This window comes from Aureobasidium namibiae, assembly GCF_000721765.1.
Source record: "Aureobasidium namibiae CBS 147.97 unplaced genomic scaffold scaffold_1, whole genome shotgun sequence".
NCBI classification, from domain to species: Eukaryota; Fungi; Ascomycota; class Dothideomycetes; order Dothideales; family Saccotheciaceae; genus Aureobasidium; species Aureobasidium namibiae.
In genome coordinates, this window is record NW_013581208.1 from 80988 (window position 1) to 100835 (window position 19848).

At 51.3% G+C, this 19848-nt stretch overlaps 8 protein-coding genes across 8 annotated transcripts; 2 read left to right on the forward strand and 6 right to left on the reverse strand.

Annotated features, from left to right (window-relative positions):
* Nucleotides 1–151: 151 nt before the first annotated feature.
* On the reverse strand, nucleotides 152–1794 carry M436DRAFT_77210 (Nitrilotriacetate monooxygenase component A/pristinamycin IIA synthase subunit A; the record flags this gene model as incomplete). The annotated part of the gene is made up of 5 exons (XM_013576866.1): nucleotides 152–1141; nucleotides 1198–1263; nucleotides 1316–1474; nucleotides 1538–1677; nucleotides 1725–1794. The coding sequence occupies 5 exons, from the start codon at nucleotides 1792–1794 to the stop codon at nucleotides 152–154; spliced, it is 1425 nt and encodes a 474-aa protein (XP_013432320.1).
* A 611-nt stretch (nucleotides 1795–2405) lies between these two features.
* On the reverse strand, nucleotides 2406–4227 carry M436DRAFT_33743 (FAD/NAD(P)-binding domain-containing protein; the record flags this gene model as incomplete). The annotated part of the gene is made up of 3 exons (XM_013576088.2): nucleotides 2406–2860; nucleotides 2912–3995; nucleotides 4042–4227. Coding segments are annotated over 3 exons (1725 nt in total), but the record flags the coding sequence as incomplete, so codon positions are not given.
* Nucleotides 4228–4840: 613 nt separating this feature from the next.
* M436DRAFT_35822 (GroES-like protein) lies at nucleotides 4841–6149 on the reverse strand (the record flags this gene model as incomplete). Its single annotated transcript, XM_013576286.1, has 2 exons — nucleotides 4841–5816; nucleotides 5869–6149. The coding sequence occupies 2 exons, from the start codon at nucleotides 6147–6149 to the stop codon at nucleotides 4841–4843; spliced, it is 1257 nt and encodes a 418-aa protein (XP_013431740.1).
* Nucleotides 6150–6906: 757 nt separating this feature from the next.
* On the forward strand, nucleotides 6907–9106 carry M436DRAFT_36588 (uncharacterized protein; the record flags this gene model as incomplete). The annotated part of the gene is made up of 4 exons (XM_013576428.1): nucleotides 6907–7106; nucleotides 7162–7490; nucleotides 7541–7759; nucleotides 7809–9106. 4 exons carry the CDS (start codon nucleotides 6907–6909, stop codon nucleotides 9104–9106), a joined length of 2046 nt encoding a protein of 681 aa, XP_013431882.1.
* Nucleotides 9107–9767: 661 nt separating this feature from the next.
* On the reverse strand, nucleotides 9768–10802 carry M436DRAFT_68528 (glycoside hydrolase family 16 protein; the record flags this gene model as incomplete). The annotated part of the gene is made up of 1 exon (XM_013576723.1): nucleotides 9768–10802. The coding sequence occupies one exon, from the start codon at nucleotides 10800–10802 to the stop codon at nucleotides 9768–9770; it is 1035 nt and encodes a 344-aa protein (XP_013432177.1).
* A 491-nt stretch (nucleotides 10803–11293) lies between these two features.
* On the reverse strand, nucleotides 11294–13191 carry M436DRAFT_34980 (uncharacterized protein; the record flags this gene model as incomplete). Its single annotated transcript, XM_013576138.1, has 3 exons — nucleotides 11294–11338; nucleotides 11396–12630; nucleotides 12687–13191. The coding sequence occupies 3 exons, from the start codon at nucleotides 13189–13191 to the stop codon at nucleotides 11294–11296; spliced, it is 1785 nt and encodes a 594-aa protein (XP_013431592.1).
* Nucleotides 13192–14457: 1266 nt separating this feature from the next.
* M436DRAFT_36835 (uncharacterized protein) lies at nucleotides 14458–15300 on the reverse strand (the record flags this gene model as incomplete). The annotated part of the gene is made up of 1 exon (XM_013576476.1): nucleotides 14458–15300. The coding sequence occupies one exon, from the start codon at nucleotides 15298–15300 to the stop codon at nucleotides 14458–14460; it is 843 nt and encodes a 280-aa protein (XP_013431930.1).
* Nucleotides 15301–18566: 3266 nt separating this feature from the next.
* M436DRAFT_35110 (uncharacterized protein) lies at nucleotides 18567–19379 on the forward strand (the record flags this gene model as incomplete). Its single annotated transcript, XM_013576161.1, has 2 exons — nucleotides 18567–19277; nucleotides 19335–19379. 2 exons carry the CDS (start codon nucleotides 18567–18569, stop codon nucleotides 19377–19379), a joined length of 756 nt encoding a protein of 251 aa, XP_013431615.1.
* Nucleotides 19380–19848: the final 469 nt, after the last annotated feature.

The window sequence follows — 19848 nt, forward strand, 5'->3', positions numbered from 1 at the left end:
ACCATCGCCACTGTTCTGTTGCAGAAAGTCCAGATTAGTGAACTGATAAACGTTGCAAAAAGTGAAAAGGGAACGCGTGAGAGCTGAGAGATAGTGAGTTGAAGGTGAGTGAGAATAGCTTTTACATATGCATCAATTGCTAACAAGTCCATCAGTCTGCCTTCCAGTGGAAGGCAGCTGCGGGATGGTCTTGGGGAGGTCGAGCCAATCCCTCCTTGCCGTACAGGTTCTCTCTGTAAGTACCTCCAGGGACGGCATAGTCTTCCCAGAACAGCCCTCTCTTCCTAAGGACAGGCAGCAGATGCTCAATCACCTCCTCGAACGTTCTTGGGTACACTGAGTAAGCAATGTTGAAACCATCGATATCAGCCTCCTGAACCCAACGCTCTAGTTCATCGGCCACATGCTCTGCAGTACCAACAATAGTGGCTCCTAGGCCACCAACCTTGATGTGGTTGGCCACAGTGTGCTTAGTCCACTTCGCAACGTTCGGTGAGCTCTTCGACCAGCCCTCGACAGCTGATCTGACAGCATTGGACTGCACATGACGAAGCTCCTCGTCATCGCCGTACGTCGAGAGATCGATGCCAGTCCAGCCTCCGAACAAGGCAGAAGCACCGTCTTCCGAACCATAGCTAAGGTACTCCTCGTACTTTGCTTGTGCCTCTTCTTGAGTCTTGCCGATGATAGGGCAGAGCAAGGCAAGAAACTTGATGCTGTCTCGCTTGCGACCGTATTTCTCAACTGCCAAAGTACGGATGTCGGCGATGTTCTTTGCGAGGACGGAGGGACTGTGGCCAGATACAAAGATGGCTTCTGCGTTTCTTGCTCCAAACTCTTTACCAGCCTTGGAAGTACCGGCTTGGAGGATGACTGGTGTTCTCTGGGGCGAAGGCTGGCAGATGTGAGGTCCAGGAACGTTGTAGTATTTGCCTACGTGGTCGATGGTTCGGACTAGAGCTGGATCGGTGTAGACAATCTTTTCACGGTCGAGTTTGACTGCGTCATCTCTCCAGGAGGATTGCCAGAGTTTGTACATGACTTCGATATATTCTTCGGCCATGGCGTAGCGGTCATCATGTTCTGGTTGTTCAGTGCGGCCCAGGTTTCTGGCTGCCGAGTCAAGGTAACCGGTGACAACCTATTGTAGTGATGTTCAGTCACTGTATCATATAATGGTAGATTGGCCAAACTTACATTCCACCCAACACGGCCACCAGTCAAGTGGTCGACTGTGCTCAAACGTCTAGCCAGATGGTAAGGCTGGGAGCAGTCAGTCATGTTGTGTCATTGACATGATTGTTGTAATATTTACCTGCTCATAGGTAGTCGAGACTGTGACACCGAAGCCAATGTTCTCAGTAGCTGCTGCCATAGCAGGCACAGTTGCCAATGGCTCGTTGACGGGCCATTGAGCACCAGAGATGATTGCTGGATCAGGGTTTCTGGGTCCTTTGTAAACATCGTAGGCGCCCTATCAGAAGTTCGTTCGTTAGCATCAATTCTTTATGGCTTCTTGGTTGCTGTTTGAACTCACCAAGACATCAGCGATGAATATGCCATGAAACTTGCCTTTTTCCAGCAATTGAGCGAGCTTGACCCAATGCTGAATCTTGTTGAAGCCGGTGGACTGATCGTCTGGATGTCTCCATAAACCAGGCGACTGGTGTCCACTGCCTGAATAGTGTCAGCTGATGTCGGTATAGAAGAAAGACTCAACTTACATGACTCTACGAAAGCATTGAGAATAAGCTGCTTCTTAACAGGAGCACCATTTGTAGTTGCCTCGCTCATTGTTGATTCTGCAACTGTATCTGTTTATTGAATGTCGAGAACGATCGGAAGCGAGTGTTCTTTGGAGAAAAAAAAAATTATCGAAGGGGCCTTGCGATACATATGATATGTCTACCCCACACCTTGATGGAGTTGTAAACAAGACCGCTCACGGAGACCCCTCTATCACGCAACCGTTTGGAGACATAGCATCATTGAGTGTGGGTCGCGCACCGTGTGTTTGTTGAGGTGGATCCCTTGCAAGAGACATTATTACCGAGATGTATAGCACGTGCAAACCAAACTGATGGCGTGCTCGTGTCAGAGAAATCATTCGCAGAAGCCCCGCAGCTGGGGTGAATGGCAGGAGATAAGGACGGAGGGATCTCTCCAGCTTAGGTAAGTCATAGGGACGGATCAGTGGGCAGGAGGACGGAAGGGAGTTGCTGACCGTACTCGAGTAGTTGCCGAGTTTCAATGTTCAATCGCCTAGTTAAGCATATGAACACTGACACAAATCTTTCGCCTAGTTATGCGATGTCTATCTAAGGGCGCATCCGCTCAGCATCAGGATGCTTCCAAGCAAATGTGCTGAGAACGAGTCTGTTCCAGTGGTGTCATGACCATACCCTTCACAAATCCCACCAGCGCTCATGGAGGTCTTTCAAGTCCAACTCCTCGGGTAGCCTCAGATAGCTCGTCATGTCGCTCTCCGGATCAAACTCCTTCTTAGTCACCCCGTTACCCCAGTAAGCGAACATGTTGTCCTTGTTGACATATGTATACTCGTAGTCCTCCCAGCGCGGTTCCCTTCTGATATTAGTCAGGTGAGCAGCGCTTCCGGGCCACAATCCGTGGATGCGTCCACCTGGTCGGCGGCCATTTGCCCAGCTACTGCATTTTCTAGACAGATTGGTGCGTGGAAAGAAAGCATCGCAGTACTCGACGAAAGAGTCGGCGGCGTGTTTTTTAGGCACAATACTTGCAATTCCTTGGCTGCTGACCTTGCGAAGGACTTTAGCGATGTACGTTGCTTGCGTCTCGACAGAGTGTGGAACTGTTCCGGAAGAACCATATCCTTGGGGACCTGCCCAGTGTCAGCACGAGTTCTGCTGTGATTGATTCAAGCACATCATACCATGTAGTTGTAAAAGATTAGGCAGACCAGGTGTTGCGATACCAATGTAAGTGTATGGAAAGCCGAACTTCCCTTCTGGTCGCCAATCGCGGGACAGATCATATTCACCAGCAACGATAGGGAAAGGGGGTGCAAAGTCGACATTCGCACCTGTGGAGCAGATGATCGCATCCACAGGACGATGTACTCCGTCCGTAGTCACGACAGCGTCTTTCGTAAGATGCGAGATGGGCGTCTGGATGAAGTCAAGGTTGTCCTTTGTCAGAGCCTCAAGATATCCAGGCCCAGGCGTGAGACGGCGACAGTGCGGGGGGAAGTCAGGCAATATTTGGTCCAATAGTTCAGGTTTGTCTGTCAATCGTTTGCGCATCAGTTCCTTGAAGTTTTGCGCAGAAGTCTTGCTGATCTCGGAGTCTCTGAGCTGTGCATCGAAGTTTCGCCAGAATGATCCTTCCAATTTTTTGCGATACTCGAGGTAGACCTTGGGGTCCGAGAACGACTCAAGCTTTTCTTGTGGAATATACATAGGCGTTGATTGTCTGTCTTTGGCATCCGGATTGAATGAGCCGGCGATCCACGTCCGACTGCGCGCATAGTGATCGATGTGACTGGCGACTTTTTGCAGCTCGGGAGTGATCTGGATGCCTGATGCTCCGTTTCCGATGGTAGCTATACGCTTACCTCTCGGATCAAAGTTGGGATCCCAGTTTGATGAATGCCTCAAATGACCCTGGAAGTCGTTGATGCCTGGGATGTCTGGCAATCTCCATTCATTGAAATGGCCGATAGCAGGTATCAGAAAGTCGAAATGCTCCTTCTTTTCTTCACCACTCTGAACATCTCTTGTTTCCACTCTCCACTGGGATATTTCTGGCTCCCAGTAAGCTCCTAGAACTCTAGTTTGCAGTCTGACTTTCGAGTAGACATCATGCTTCTTGGCTACACTCTGCCAGTAATCGCGAATCTCGGAGCCTTGGGCGTATTCTTCGCTCCATTGAGAGTTCGGTGAGAATGTAGCCTGGTAGACGTGCGCGGGGATATCACATCTGACACCTGGATAGACGTTTTCGTACCAGGTTCCGCCCTATACTGTCAGTTTATGCGATGGAGTGACAGTGAAGTTGGCTTACGAGGTCTGCGTTCTTCTCCAGGATGGTCAAATTGATGCCTGGGACTTTTGCAGGAAGAAGCGAGCCGGCGATTATACCTGCAAGTCCAGCACCAATGACTGCCACCTTCAACTCGCGAATATCGTCGAGGGGATGTTCGTGTATCTTGAAGTCCGTGGGATAAGGATAGACCCAATCATCCTGCGAAGTGTCTAGCTCGATCAAAGTTGGTGACTTCTCAGTCAATGTCTTATGACTGATTTCAGTTCCATTGGGTTGAAGGACAGTAACAGCAGCCATTGTTGTTCGCTTTGTTTGGGCTGGCTCAGAAAGATTCACATGGCAAGATATACTTACTACACATGTGATCCCGAACCATGGAACTAGCAGAATTTGGGGTAACTCGTGCGTTGGGATCCTCAGGGACCACAGAAATGGCGTGCAATCTCGAGATAACTTTCATTCGTAGTCTGGCGATAGAATGAAATGGCGTGCGAGCTCGCCATTGCCTATGTGGTGGGGGCCGAACGGCAAGCTTCACAGATCTGCGCCACGCAGAAAGCTCACGGCGATAGGCGTCTTCGAATCATTGCAGATGAGTAGGTTCGAGAAATAAACAGTTCACGCAAGCAGTACAGAGTTGATGTATTGCCTCGACTCTTTCACAGATTGAAAGCAGGAGCGAAGAGGTTGATGTGCTAAGTGGGAGGAATGACGCATGTTTGTTTAGTTTGCTTTGGCGCAGACCTCCAACCTCCTCCCAATAATCCTTTTTACCCTCTATTTAGCCAAGCCTATCATCTAAGACGCAACATCTGTTCTACACAGGAACGACCAATCGGCGGCCGGAGATCTCGCCGCGCCGCATCTTGTCCAGTGCAGCGTTGATACCATCCAGTCCTCCTGTTGCGTGCTCGACTTCGGGCAGTGCGATCGCATCAGTCTCCAAAGCTCTTTCCAACCATTTCATCAGGGCGAGTCCGATGGATGGTACTTCGTGGAACAGCTTAATCGGTACCGAGTGGGACACGATGCCTTCGACTGTCTCTTTTGGTACTCCGGTCAGTCCTACAAGATGAGCTCGCTTGCCCTCTTTTGTGTCTGCTTCCAAAGCCTGGATTATGTATGATGCCGTCTCTTTGCCGACTGTGTCGACTGCGAATCTCAGCCTTTCTTTGGTGATTGATCGTACGATGTTGATAGCTCTAATGGGATCATGGCTGTCGACAATAATGCTGCCTTCTCTCTCGCTGAGGCGCCCACCGTGCTTCACACTGTCTGCAAGGAGGATGACCTTCAGCTTCGCCAACTTCGCAATCTCAGAGATCAACAATGCACTCGTGGATGAGCCACCGTATATAGCGATCCAGTCGCCGGGTTGAGGGCGTTCTGCATTGTCAATGCTAGACAGACATTCGGCTGCGATATCAGCAGGAATTGCGGCGACAGGCACTTGACGGACTGTTTCCCACAAATCAAGTTCGGGTTGACCAGAAAGAGCAGGCAATTTCAGTCCGAGACTGATGCCTAGAGCGAGCGCGGCAGCAACAAATGCGACACCGACTGACGCTGCCTGTGTAGTCTGAATGTTTCTCGGTATCCTGGCTACGTTTTGGTGTGTGGAAATCGCATACTCTTGGAAAGCCGACTTCCTGACATCCCGATAATCCGTCGAAGGACTGAGGACAAGATCGCCAAGACGTATGCGACTCGAAGCAGCGGGTGCCTGGACGACAACACCAGCAAAATCGCGTCCTGCGATGTATGGTAGCTGGGGGATGGCAAAGTTGTAATCGCTGAGGACTCTTGTCAGCCGTATCCGAATTTTGATCAAACAGAGGTGCGTACATTGATTTCCAGTCCACGGGATTCAATCCGATTGCTCTGATTTCCACAACGAGCTCATCATCTGTTTTCGGCAGAGGAACAGGGTAGGCTTGCGTCAAGACCAGCCGTTGGCGAGCTGCCTGTAGAAGCGCTACGTCTTGTTGCAATGGCAGCCCATTCTCCAGTGGTGAATCTGCTCTGCGGTTCTTCTCATAACTCGCATCGGGCCCAGCTATAGAGTCAATGTTTGTCACGGTTTGCGACAGTTCTGTAGTGCGAGAGTGCTCAGTGGTGGTGGTCATGGTGTGGTCACAACAACAACGTGCTGTACAGCGAATGTTTTCCAAAAGATGAAGACGACAAGACAGTTTGTTTTTCAGACTCGCATGCAGGGTATAATTCTTGAGATTTCACGTGGTGGGGTCGAAGGATCTACAAACGCTGTCCCACAGCCAAGTATATTGGCCCATACCATGTCTAAATGGTGCAATCCGGATGGTTTCTCAACAAGCCTTATCACGACTATTGTCACGCGGCAATGATTCGTGCGTGGGGCTCTGTCCTTGTTGCCCCTCATTACCCCGAGGCACGTTTGGAGCACAAAGTCGCTCACCTTTGGCAGTCACCGTCCACATGGTCATCTCTTTGCTCCAACAAAATTGATCCTTCCGTCCTCGGAGGGTTTGTAACAACCATGACCTCGCTGTCGGGAATACCATATAACGCCATCGCGTCAACATATCACATCAGTCTACTGCACGAACAGTAAGACTCAGCGTGCGAGATAAGCAAACGGGTCTTTTCGACCAACCTTCTACCCCTTCTCCACGTGTCCGATGCTTGACCGGCTCGGCGGACAGTCTTGCATGTATGCATGTCAAGCTTTATCACGCATCTGCCGCGTTGAGGATGGTCCCATCGCTAGTCTTTCGCACGTCAATAGCGGCAGTGGATGAAGTTTTCAGCCTGTGATTACTCACGGTCAAGGTCACATGTAAGATGTATAACAGGTGAACGTTCCCCCAGATATTTTCATAGTATAGACAACACGTTACCACGATGGCTGAAGTCCTCCTCAACCAAGCCCATGGCTATGGCATCATCATTGGGCTTTCCGTCTTGTTCTGTCTTATCATTCTGGCTGCCGTTCGGGTACAGAAGCGATATTTGTCTGAGGACAGTGAGCAATCTGAGATGTTCATGGTAGCCAACAGATCCGTTGGCACTGGTTTGACTGCGTCTGCTGTCTTCTCGAGTTGGTAAGCTATTTTCTACATTACTTTCCTCATACAAGCTGATATTGATCGAATGCAGGATGTGGATCAACGAGAGTGTCATTTGTGCCGCTTACACATACAAGTGGGGTGTTGCCTTGCCAATTTGGTGGGCTTCTGGCCTCTCCTTCCAAATCGCCCTCATGGCCCTCCTTGGTATCGTTGCGAAGCTCCGCGTTCCTTACGCACATACCTCGCTCGAATTCATACGAATGAGATATGGCAAATATGCTCATGGAATATTCATCTTGCTGAATCTCGTCAACAACATCTTCGGATGTGGTAGTATGATCTTGGCTGGCGCCCAACTAGTCACTGGAATGACAGGCATGCATGTTGTGGCTGCTTGTATATTGATTCCTGCTGGTGGTAAGCAACTCGATCATGGATACTGAGAATCGATGCTGAGTACAGATTAGTTGTCATTTACACGGCTGTCGGTGGTCTGAAAGCAACATTCATCACAGACTATATTCACACCGCGATTGCTTTGATCCTTCTGATCTACTTCTCCCTATCCGTCCTTACCAACGAGCACATCGGAGGCATCTCTGGCTTGTATCACAAAGTCAAGGCAGCCGACGATTACATCGATGGAAACTACCAGGGCTCGCTGCTGACCATGAAGTCGAGACACGGTATGCTCTCCATCGTTCATCAGACAGGGACCTGCTAACAAATTCACAGCTGTCTTCTTTGGGCTGGTTTTGAAATTCGGTAACCTTGCGTTGGTTCTGATGGACACTGCCTTCTGGCAAAAGAGTTTTGCTTCCGAGGTGGAGTCGGTCGTTCCTGCCTACGATCTGGTTTCCGTCGTCATTCTTGCCGTCCCTTGGTGTACAGGTACCATCATCGGACTATCTGGCAGGGCCATTGAGAAAACACCCATCTGGTTCGACTACCCAAATCTCTTGACAGAGAAACAGGTCAACTCTGGGTTGGTTATGCCCTACGTCCTTCGCTCCCTGCTTGGTCAAGGCGCCACCACTGGTTTGCTTGTCTTAGTGTTCATGGCCATAACGTCCACGGTGTCTTCATCTGTTATCGCGGTGTCCAGTATTATCTCTCTCGACTTCTACCGCTCATACATTAACCCAAAGGCTTCGGATCGCAAGATTCTGAAGGTCAGTCACTGGGGCGTTGTCGGCCACGGAGCGTTCATGGCCGGATTCGCAATTATGCTACAGTATGCCGGTGCTACAAATAATTGGACCACGTACTTCCGCCCTATCATCGCTTGCCCTGGTATCTTCCCGCTGATGCTTACTCTTCTCTGGTCTCGACAAACCAAGGCAGCCGCCATTTTGTCACCCATTTTGGGCCTCATATCGGGAGTCGGTGTATGGCTGGGACTCTCGTACCTTTGGGGCGGAGCATTGAACATTCAAACAACCCAAATACAGCTACCTGGTCTGTACGGAGCGATCACATCGTTCTTCTCGCCAGCACTTTACTCGGTCATCATTTCTTTGATTTGGCCCAGCCAGTTCGACTGGAGGGAGTTCCTCAGAATCGACCTCATTGAGGATAGCAGCTCGCCCAGTACCTCTGTACCTTCACCTCAGGACAGCAAAGAGGACGTCAACAAGATCAGTGACCCTGCCTTCACCGGTGTCAACGAAAAGCACGAAGCAAAGACCGGACTCGTCAGTCCTGTATCCTCGATCTCCAACCCTAGAAGCGGTAGTCTCGACGACGTTACTCACCCCTTCAGTGATCAAACTATCCGCCACATCAAAAAGTGGAGAAATTATGCTGCGTGCTACTTTGTCCTCAATCTTCTCGTCACGGTGGTATTGTGGCCGGTACCTCTCTACCGGGACTACATTTTTACATTGTCATTCTTCAAGGGCTGGGTGGCCGTAGCCATTCTGTGGCACTTTGCTGCTATGATGGCTGTGGTTGTTTATCCAATTTGGGACGGCAGACATGTGATTGATACGGTATTCAGGGGAGTAAGCAAGGAGTGGGGGAGTAAGAAATAGGGTCTCTAGATGAGTGAAATCATGACAATATAGTGGTAGCTATAGGAATGCACAATCGCTTCACCAGATGAGACATGTCTAACTGAGGGTGTTGAGATTGTCAACTCTCGATGGACCTTTCCTTGCCGTCTACAAGAACCTGTGAATTCAGAACAGCTCCAGCTATCATGAGAAGACAATGTGAAATGCGAGTTCATTTTCTCCATCTCTTTACATCCATACTAGTCACTATGAAAAGACACAGTAGACTCGAGACAATCCATGTATCCACAGAGAGCCATGAGCAGATGACGTCTCGATGGATACTAGATTGTTCTGCAAACCATCGTGCAATATCATGGCTCTACGCGTTGATCGGATGGTATGTTGAGAACACTTGACGCTCAACCTCTTCGACTATACCGGCAAGTACGCCTGACCTGGGCTTGACCTCCATCTAACCTCCTTGCCGACGAGTTGAGAAACAATTTTTTTGGATCAGAGTATCACAGAACGAGCATCGCAATAGTGGTCACATTTATAAGGTATGAGAACGAGTAGAATGAGATAAGGAAAAGAAAGAACCGAATATATCAGAAATAGATGAGTAACCCAAAAACCCCAACGCAATGCAAATGCCAAACAAAGAAAAGACAAACCCCCAAAGAATGAACCAGCCATCCTAATCAGTAGCAGTCTCATTCGAGAAAACACTGATCGAATTGAAAAGCCAATAAGCAGTTTCGAAAGCCTTGGGGTTATCAGCAACATACTCAGCACAAGTAGCAACACCAGTACTAGCCGCACACCCATCAGCTTCCCACGTAGTGCCAGCCCAATCGCCACAAAAGTCTGTGTTGATCACAAGCTGCAAGTCCTTGAGGTGAGCATCAAAATTGCAGCCGTTTCCTGAGAACACAGCTTGAGGTTTTGATGTCCACGAGGAGGGATCAGGGTTGCCAGAAGAAATGTCGGAGGGAATGTAGTCGCGGGGGAAGAAGTAGATGCTGACGCCTGCAGAGGTCCAGAGGGTAGCGTAGATGCCGCCGAGTTGGGCGTTGAAGGCTGAGCCTGCGGTTGAGTGGATGCAGGATTCGTTGCCGATGGTGAAGGTGTCGTTGGCAGGGGCGCGGATGCCGCAGCCTGCGTTTTTGCTTTGAGAGGGAGAGTTGACGTCGCAGTCTGGAGTTTCTAGAGTGCCAGAGAAGAGAGGTGAGTGACCGCTGCTGATGTTGCCAGTGATGGCGCAATTGGCAGAGGTGTGAAGAGTCGCGATGTTGTATGGATTACCATTGACTTGCTCAACAATATCAATCTCACCATTCGAGGGCCAATCGGGACCAGTCATCCAGATAGCAGGCCAAACACCGCAACCACTGGGCATGTGTTTGATATCGGCGAGAACTAGGGCGTGATTATATGACTTTTTGCTGGTGAGACGAACAGAAGGGCGTTTTGAGGTTATGGTTGTAGCATCGACGCCCAGATAAGCCGAGGGTGTTGAGTTATCAGCGTTGAGAACAACGCCTATGAGCTTGCTAGGGGCGGCAGTGAGTCTTGAGGCATAAGCGACAGAGCCGTGTGTGGGATCAGCATCCTCGAAAAAGTCAAAGCCATCGAAGAAGGTCGGACCGCTGAACTTGTCGACAAGCTGGTAGGCATTGCCGACAGTGGTGGTCGCAGCCAAAGCTGCAATGGAGAATTTGATAAAAGACATGATAGATGGTTTTTGTGTTGTAAGTTTTGATGGTGTTCTAAGCAAGTCGAGTAGTGTTGCTTGCTGGGGATAAAAAGTGAGTGATAGTGTTAAAACAAGACAACAAAGAAAAAAGCCTGGAATAAAGGAGAATCAACAGGACTGCGAGGGTCAATAGAGCAAGACACAATGGCGACAATGGAAGACTCGATCGAACAAGGAAGCATTTTCAATTACCTTCGCCTCTTTACACAAAGGCAAGAAAGAGCGCGATTGGACGGGGGAAAGATAATGAAAACATCCTTTGAAACGAAATTTGTTTGAATTTTGCATTATTAGGCGCCGAGTATAATGGCGAGTATCTGTTACGCGATTTTGAGTGGGATCCGAAGAACAAAGAGATTTCCTGACAAGCCTGGGATAGAGACTCTCAGATCTGGTGGTCAGATGCAATAATGCATGACACAATGGTCGTGACGCGACATGGACACTGGTTTGGGAGGTAGAATCGTTTACACCTTTCCTTCAGCTTGAGCTTCTCTAACTGTCTCGAAGACCTGTTGAAATGTTAGTCAATCTGGAATGGATATTCGTTTCTAAATTGATGTTCTTACCTTGAGGAGCTTTCGTCTGGCCCCGAGAGCGTTAACTCCCTTCTTGTCGAGAGCGTCATCATCAAGCTGAACAAGATCTTGCCAGCGCATGTCCTTGAGTTGGTCGGTGTACTTGTGCAGTCTCAGACTACGCAACCAGCTGGGGATGTCACTCAAGAGCTGGAGATCGGTAGGATCCTCCGGGGGCTTGGAGCTTCCGCGTCTGCCGCGAGGTGATCTACCACGAGCCTCAGAGTGGTCGGAGAGGTAACCTTCGTGACCTCCCATGACGCCAAAGTTGCCCATGTTGAGGGCGCCCATGTTTGCACTTAGCATACCGGCATCATAGGTAGAAAGGTATCCGTTGTTCTGAGTCATGGGCAGGTTGTTCATGTTGGAGCCAGGAGGACCAGAGATGGCGATGCCGGGAGAGCTGGGCCGAGAGCGGCCTCCTTGGAGGGCAGCGAGCTGCTGGGCCTGGAGAACAGCGGCCTGCTGAGGGCTTAGGACTTGGCCAAGTTCGTTTGTCATGAGAATGTTCATGTTCTGCTGCTGCTGGTACTGAGGCTGGCCTTCAGACGAGCGTGTTCGGCGGAACTTCTTGACATCATCGAGCTGGATGCGGTTGTTAACGGTAGAGAGGGCGGCGAGCTTCATAGCGGTGGCGTTGGCGATCATATCGGCATGTGCAGCACTCTGCTGCTGCGTGTTGAAGTTGGGGAGCATGGGTGTGTTGACCATGGAGGCCCAGCTGTTGTTGGGGTTGTAAGGCGAGAGAATGTTCATGGCGGGATCCTGGTTGGGTGCAGAGACGGTGGTGTTTTGCAGGTTGGTGTCGCCCGACAGCTGGAAGGGACGGGGCGAGCGCAGAGGCTGGCTGAACTGGCCCATGGGCTGTTGACCCTGCGACGAGCGAGGTCTGTTGATGGGAGGCTGGTTCTCATTGCGGCTGTTGTTCCAGGGGGAGGGAGATAGTGGCACGGGGGCATCTTTCTTGTCGTCGAAGAGGAGGGATGAGCGGTCACCGACGCGGCTCGAGGTCGGTGTGTTGCCGGTGTGCTCCTTGAAATCGGCCTTTTGCTTTGCAATGGCGGCTGCAGCATCTGGGAAGAGGGAGTTGATGGTGCTCGGGTCGAGTCCTGAGTTGCGCTTGGCCCCAGGCGAAGGTGGGGGCTTAGCGCCGAACCCGAAAGATGCTCTCGTGCCCTCCATGTTGAGTCTGTTCATGGCGTCGTTTAGGCGAGTCGACATGGGATCTGAAAGCACAAGACATTAGCTGGGTCTGTGAAGGTCAGGGGCGTTGGAAGCGTACCCTTCTCGCCAAAGTTGGCAGGGGACAGAACACCCGACATGGGGTGGCTCTTGGCCATCTGCTGCAGGACTTGGATGAAGAAGCGAATCTGCACCTGGGTTGTCTGTTGCAGCAGAGCGTAGAGAGCAGCGGTGCGCTCGGGCTCGCTGAGCACGCGGAACCACTGCTCAATAGCGCTGAGCTCGTCCTTGAAGTCTTGGTCCAATGTAGCGGCGGCCATGTCCTCGAGAGTCGTCTCGTACTGGTCGATGTCGGCGATCCACTGCTGGGCGGCCTTGTCGGCAGCATCGTCCTGGCTGCCGATACCGACGCCGCTGAAGTAGATCTCGCTGGCGGGGCGGATGCCGCGCGATGCCAGCGGGGACGAGGTCGAGAAGGCGCCCATGTCGGCCGAGGCGCGCAGGTGATGGCCAGGGTTCATGCCGCGAGAGGACGGGGGGCGCAGAGTCGAGCTCGAGGCATCGGGGGTGCTGTTGCGGTTGCCGATGCTGTGGTTGGACGACATGGTGGGTTGTGTTGAAAGGAATGTAGTAGTGGCTAATGGAATTTATTAACTGACGGAGAACCTGCAGTTCCTGCTGTCCTCAAAGGCCTCCGGTCGTAGCTTTGTCCTGGACGCGGCTACCGTGCGCAGACAAGCCAGAAAGAGAAGAAAAGGACAGAAGCGACGATGGGTTGGGTCGAGCAGAGAAAGAAAGTCGAACAAAGCAGCACAAAGTCCTCGACGTTGCTTGACACACGCTCAGACTCCTGATTCCTGACAGACTCCACTCTGGCGCTAAATTCGCCAGCTTTCCTGCACCCCTAACATCTTTCCTGCACCGCTGGTATTCTATTTCTCTTTGAACTACCTAGTCTGTCTATCTGTATGCTGTGTATCATCACTCATCTACCTTTGTCCTAAACTGCGCCATGGTGCTTGTCCGCACGAGCTGCTGCTGCCCCTCGAGTCGCTGCCCAACAAGCAGACCTATCTGCTGCTGCTCAGCCACCAATGGCCCTACGCCATCAATATCACTCTAACACCCGAGACTTTGCATCCTACAACTTCATGTATCTGTTGCTTGCCATAACTTAGCACTCTGTCGTGTTTCAACCTGCCCCTCTCCGCCAGTTCCTCCCGGCTCTCGTTCCGAACTGATCCTCCACGCCAAGCTACACGTTGGCAAACCTTCAATGTCTCACGAAATGATTTGTTTATCATCAGATTCATATAAACATTGATTGAATCCAAGTATCCGCCGAGAGCATCTCGTCTCGGTACAGCCTTTCATGTTGCCGCGTGTCGCATGTCTCTCTGACAAATGAGGCCACCAACCAGGATCGGCTGTCAAACAGCACGTTACCTCTTGGCCAGACTCTTGTTTGATGCTTTTGAACCCTGAAAAGGTTAATTTGTTTAACGATATCAGTCAAGAACTTGTGTTGATCTGAGTGTTTTGTTAAACCGCACGTGACAGCTATGAGAAAGAGTTATGTGAGTACTGGCCAACATGCATTCCGATAGTTGATTTGCCTCAATGTTCGAGGGCGCTACAGTCTCCAGATGCGCAGCTTCCTTGCCTTCCTCTTTCCTGAGTCTCGATAGTCTGCGTGTCTCAATGACCATAATAACCATTTCCTTCTGAGTGCCGATGTCCTAAAGTGGCCTTGCCACAGACTGGTGTGCCTGATCAAGACTCATGTTGGTACCCTGGTATGACTGTGCTTCTACTGCTCTCCTTAATCCACGGTAACGCGTCGAGGATTGGTTCTGCGTTGGTGCCCGACCTCAGGCGTCAGGTCCTCTTCTGGCGATGGCGGCTTCCGACTCGAGATCGAAAGCCTCGGCCTCAAGGCGCATAGCCTGGCTACGGAGACGGTGGGCACGGGCGCGCATCTCCATAGCGTCGACTTGCAGGCCGGCGTTGAGGTCTCTGGTGCTCTGGGGCATACGCACACTAGCAAGGCGAGCGGGGTTGTTGATCAAGCTGAGAGTCTTCATCTGAGGTGTGTTGTCGACCTGGTAAGTGCCCTCGTGGTTGTACGCAGCGCCAGGGGGGTAGGGAGGCATGTTCTCAGGAGAGAAGTTGTTCTCGGAGTACTCAGGGGCTCCAACCTGAGCCTCTCCCTCTTGCTTGTTGATGCTGAATTCCGGCTTAGGCTCGAGCTCCGCCATGCCAGTGTCTTGCTGCTGGTCACCATTGCCAAGCTCAGCAGCTTGAGCCTGGTGTCGCTTGACATTGTCAACGATACGCTGGATGTCACCGAGCAGTAGTTCGGCGACCTTTCTCTGCGGGTTCCTGCCATCCGACTGACGCTTCTGGACCTCGTGCATCATGAGTGCCTCAGCAACTTCAGGCTTGCCAGCCATCAGGGTCGACAGCTCTTCGAGGCCACGCAGGAGTTCAACGCTCCAGTTCCACCAGATCTCCTCACTGCCAGCGATATCGCCGACGCGGATCTTGGCTCCCTTCTTGAGCTCGACACGGGGGCGGATCTTCATTGGAATGCAGTCTTGAACGCTGCAGCCCCAGTTGGCTTCGATACGGGTTTTGCGGTTGGTCTTGACATTGCGGTCTCTGGGGTGCAGCTCTTCGAACTTGCGACGTTGGATCTCGGGGCGAGGTATCATGGCGATTGAGTCGATGTTTGCGTCAGGTTAAGTGAATGTGTTGAGTGGACGTAAAGCTAGTGACTGGTGAAGTTAGTCTATGTCACAGAGAGTAGACACACTTCGTATGAGCCACTAACCTGGCCGGTATAGCCTTGCTGTAGAGATGTTTGATTGGGGATGGTTGCCTGTTCGCCGAATGGTCTGGCTGCCTCCGAGATAGAGTGGGTGCTGCCTGATTGAGTTGCGTGAGCATGTGAAGCAGGCGTAGAGATACTGTGATCAAGCTGAAAATAAAGTATGGAAGGAGCATGAAAGAATGCGAGGAACAAGAGGGTGAGTGACAAGAAGCGGAAGGGGCAGATGGAAAGGGCAAGAGGGGAGTAGGAGAGGCAGGCACGTCGATGCGGATTGTATGCCGTCTGGTTTCCGACGCTGACCTGTGAGATTGCATAGGGTCAGGGGAGTGACGGCGGGGTGAAGTTGTTGAGATCTACACAAATGCAGATGCGCAAAAGACGACGTGTAGTCCAATTGTGGTTTCGAGAGTGAGGACGGAATTGATGAACGAATCATGCATGCTCAGACATGTTTTTTTGCAAACAGGCCAGGGCAGAAGGTGGGTAGCGATTTGGGGATAACGATGGGAGGTGGTTGCATCAATGCAGTCCCCGCGTGAACGCCAGCAGAGCGTGCTTGCGCTAGCAGGAGCAAACGAGGAGAGGCTCTAGCACGTGCAACCCGTGCGTTCCACAGGACTAGCTGCACACTGCTGCAACCAGGTTGGATATGCCGCGGAGTCGCGGGAAGGGTGCGTTCAGCAAGGGGAGGAGATTGATTATGAGAAGATAAGAAGGGGATGGACACAGGTACAAGGCGACTTGAAGGTGTGAGAGCTAGAAAAAGACTTACTTGGAATGGACCTGGAAGCAGCAATGTCAAGGTTCACGCGAGCACGCGTATGAGCAAGCCGTTTGGCGAAGATGGACAGTTAGATGGATAATGTTGTATGAGGTCGCTGAGTGCGCGCTAGTATCTGTGATGAGCCAAGACCAAAGCAAGGCGACGCCGCAACACCACGAGGACAAAGCTGGAAACTCCTGACTGAGATACGGAATTTGATATGGAAATATGCAAGAACAAAGGAACCCTTGCAGCCATTGTCATGGAAGAGTCTAGTGCCACAGAAAAGGTCGGAGAAGACTTTCGGGCACGTGAAAAGCAGTAGCAACACTCGAGCTTACGGAGGAATAGTTATCATTGGGGTGAGCTCAACTTACAACTGTGATAATGAGTTCCCACGTCCGATCGTTACCACGTTGTAGCAACACGTTGGACGTAGGATTGAACACAGCTACTGTAGAATAGATTCCAGCTACTGTGATGGTCTGCGAGGCTTGATTAAGGTAAACAATCTGTTAGTCACCCTCTTCGTGGTATTTTCAACCCGGGAGCCATAACAATGCATAGTGTGTTCAAGAGATAGAGCATTGTCCACCGAGAGTCGTCATGACTTCGGTGTTACCGACCCTGAGAAGCAATCCATATCTTGGTAGCTCGCACATCATTCGGCATGGCCGCGAGGTGTTGTTGTGGGAATGCAATCGAGAACAAGCTTCGACCTTTAGAGCACGAACCAGGTCCATGAACGGGCCTACCGAACAGCACAGATCTTCCAGGAAAGCGGTTAGTTTGACCTCGCGAAGAGCAGTATGAGTCAAAACAGCTTCACCCGGTGGTGACATCTTGTCAAATTTCGGGAACGGTAGGCTGTGTGGTTGACTGGAGTGGGTCAGCTTATTTCTCCATGGACCGGCGCTCCGAGGCCGCTCGCGCTCTGTGGTAGGACACCATGAAGGTTATGGAGAAGTCTGGCAAATTGACAACATGTCTTCGACTCCGGCATATACAGTTGACTGCAGTCTCTCACGATATAGATGAGACTCCACCATCGGTGACCGTCCGATCGATAGATGTGACGACGTTTGATGTAGAGTAGCAGGTTGCGAAAGACCGATCGCTGGATCTACACTCTCGATGAGCGGTCAAGGAATGTGATGGCGTCAAACAAGAAGCACTTCCTTGATTGTCAGCGCATGCGGTCAGAGAAGAAGCACGGGGTAAGGCTGAAGCCTGAGATGCTTGGCAGGAACCATCTCATTTCCCAAGGAACAGCGCGTTGATCAACGAGCGTTCATTTTAGCACGCACTCATGGAAGAAATGGAAGGATCATGGAAGCTTTTGCGCGTCACGATCCCGTCCTTAATGTCCTGGTGTTGCGGATGACCAACCTTCGAGGCGAAACCAGCACCAAACGTCCGGTACGCGAAAGTGTGTTCCATACTTGCCAAACCGACAATCTGCGCCGTCCTCCTCATCTCCTACCTGATGCAGCAAGAGGTGCATTGCTGACACAGCCCAGGAGGCCGCAGCTCTATCGCCGAATCCTTCGCACCTTTTTACGAGGTTGTGGCGCCTGCAACTGTATGTGAGCTCTGCATAACAGCTTCCAATATCTGATCACACTCAAGCGAATGTGCCCCGCCCCACCACTTGGGAGAGGCTGTGTGTTATTCTTAGACCGTCATGTTGTTGTTTACCTCCAAGATTACCAAGCTCTTGATGACGCCCGACAAACAGGATACGGGTGAGCACTGGCTCTCTCTCTTACGGAAAATGTCCTGGCGGGAGACACTCGTTCACAGACCGTGGTGGGGTTTCTGAACAAGTCTGGGACAGCGTTGCGCGTCAAAAACAGCCTCTTCTCTGTCATGCAGGTGCCTGCGAACTCTCGAGTTTGGGGCTAAACTGTCCCCGAGTCATAACCTTCAGACCCTGGTCAATCGCTGGGCTTGTATTTTGGAACACCATGCGATCCGTTCAGTCAGTTTAATAACGGCCCGCGCATCATGTGTGTGTGTCCATCTGGCGCAAGTCACGTAGGGCTGTTGCGGCTTTGCTTGCTGACACCAGAGTTTGTTCTTCCTTCCATGCATTGCAGCACCACTCGCCGCACGAATCAGCATGGAAAGGTACGTGCTTGGCCAACCGCCGGTCCATGGCATAGTAATGTTCCTTGCATTTGAAACGCAGCCTTCCACAGGTAGGTCGGTTCGTCGGGACAGCTTCTACGGCTCCCGGGCATCCACATGAGCCATGCTAGCCCCCACTCTGGTTTCCCTTCACCGTAGCATCCTTCGCATCTCGTGTATATATACCCGGCCGATACCCTTGACTTGACGATCATCCACCAACCTTCACACCCAAGCCTTCCCCGACCTTCACCATGGACGCCTTCAACTACCCCAACCGCCTTGTCCATCAACCATACACAGAGTCCTTTGGCTCACCAGTACTACTCTGCTCGAGTCCCGACAACCAAATCATCGACCACTGCTACCCGGAAGACTTCCAACCCATGTTCAACACCTGTCAATCACCTATGTACCGACCCATGCAACCCATCCTTCCCACTCAACATGCGCCATACTCTGGACAATGCACACCCACATGGCCAGAGTCATATCCCTACCAACCGGTCTTCATGGACTACAACTTCAACGTCGTCCGCTCCAGCCCATCCCTTCTTCCTTCTATCGAGCAAACAGCTCTGAGCCGCCCCGTCTCGAGAGCACCTTCATTTAGATCCGACACGAGCTCATCATGGATGAGCTGCCCGAGAAGCGAGCCCTCTCGCTCTTCGTCGCCCAATGCTGGAGAGATGTCCAAGTACGGAGCTCCCAGTGAGGATGGCACATGGAGATGTGCCTACCCTGGCTGCACATCCAAGTCGGTCTTCCGCCGAGGATGCGACTTGCGCAAGCACTATCGCAGACACACAAAGACCCTTTTCTGCCGCCATATCGGCTGCAGATCAGCAAGCGAAGGGGGCTTCTCTAGCGAGAAAGATCGAGCACGCCATGAGGCTAAGCACGATCCCAAGATCGTTTGCGAGTGGGACGGCTGCAGTAGAGTGTTCAGCAGGGTGGACAATATGGTAAGTTCTACAACAACACCACGTGTTTCCATCTACAAGCACTAACAGTCTATGCAGAGAGATCATGTCCGCCGCATCCACCGCCGCAAGCTTGTCAGATGAACGGTGCAACCGGCTGACATTCACGAATTACGATATGATCTGGTCGACTTAATGTATACATTGGGGAAAGGGTCAGCATGCGGATAAGAAGGAGTTGGCCGTCGGCGATATCTGTATATATTAAAATATTGACCGGTGGGCAAGCTTGGCGCATCCATTGGACGAGAAGCCTCTGGGATAGGCAGGTGTTTATATGGGAAGAGGTCTGGGAGGCTGGAGCATTTGTGGGATTGCTATATGGATCTTCGGGGCGCTGGATATTTTTGGTTTTTTCTCTTCGGATTGATACCCCTGCATTTGCTGCGATTCATGGCAATAGAAGGACAATAACGCATGTACCGCTACGAGCGGTTCTTTTTTTCATCTATCTTGAATTTCTTTTTTCACTGTCACGACCTGCAGATTGCGTGCATGCCTTAGAGCCGTCAGCAACCAACCTAGAACTCCAGTGGACCAATGTGTTGGAGCT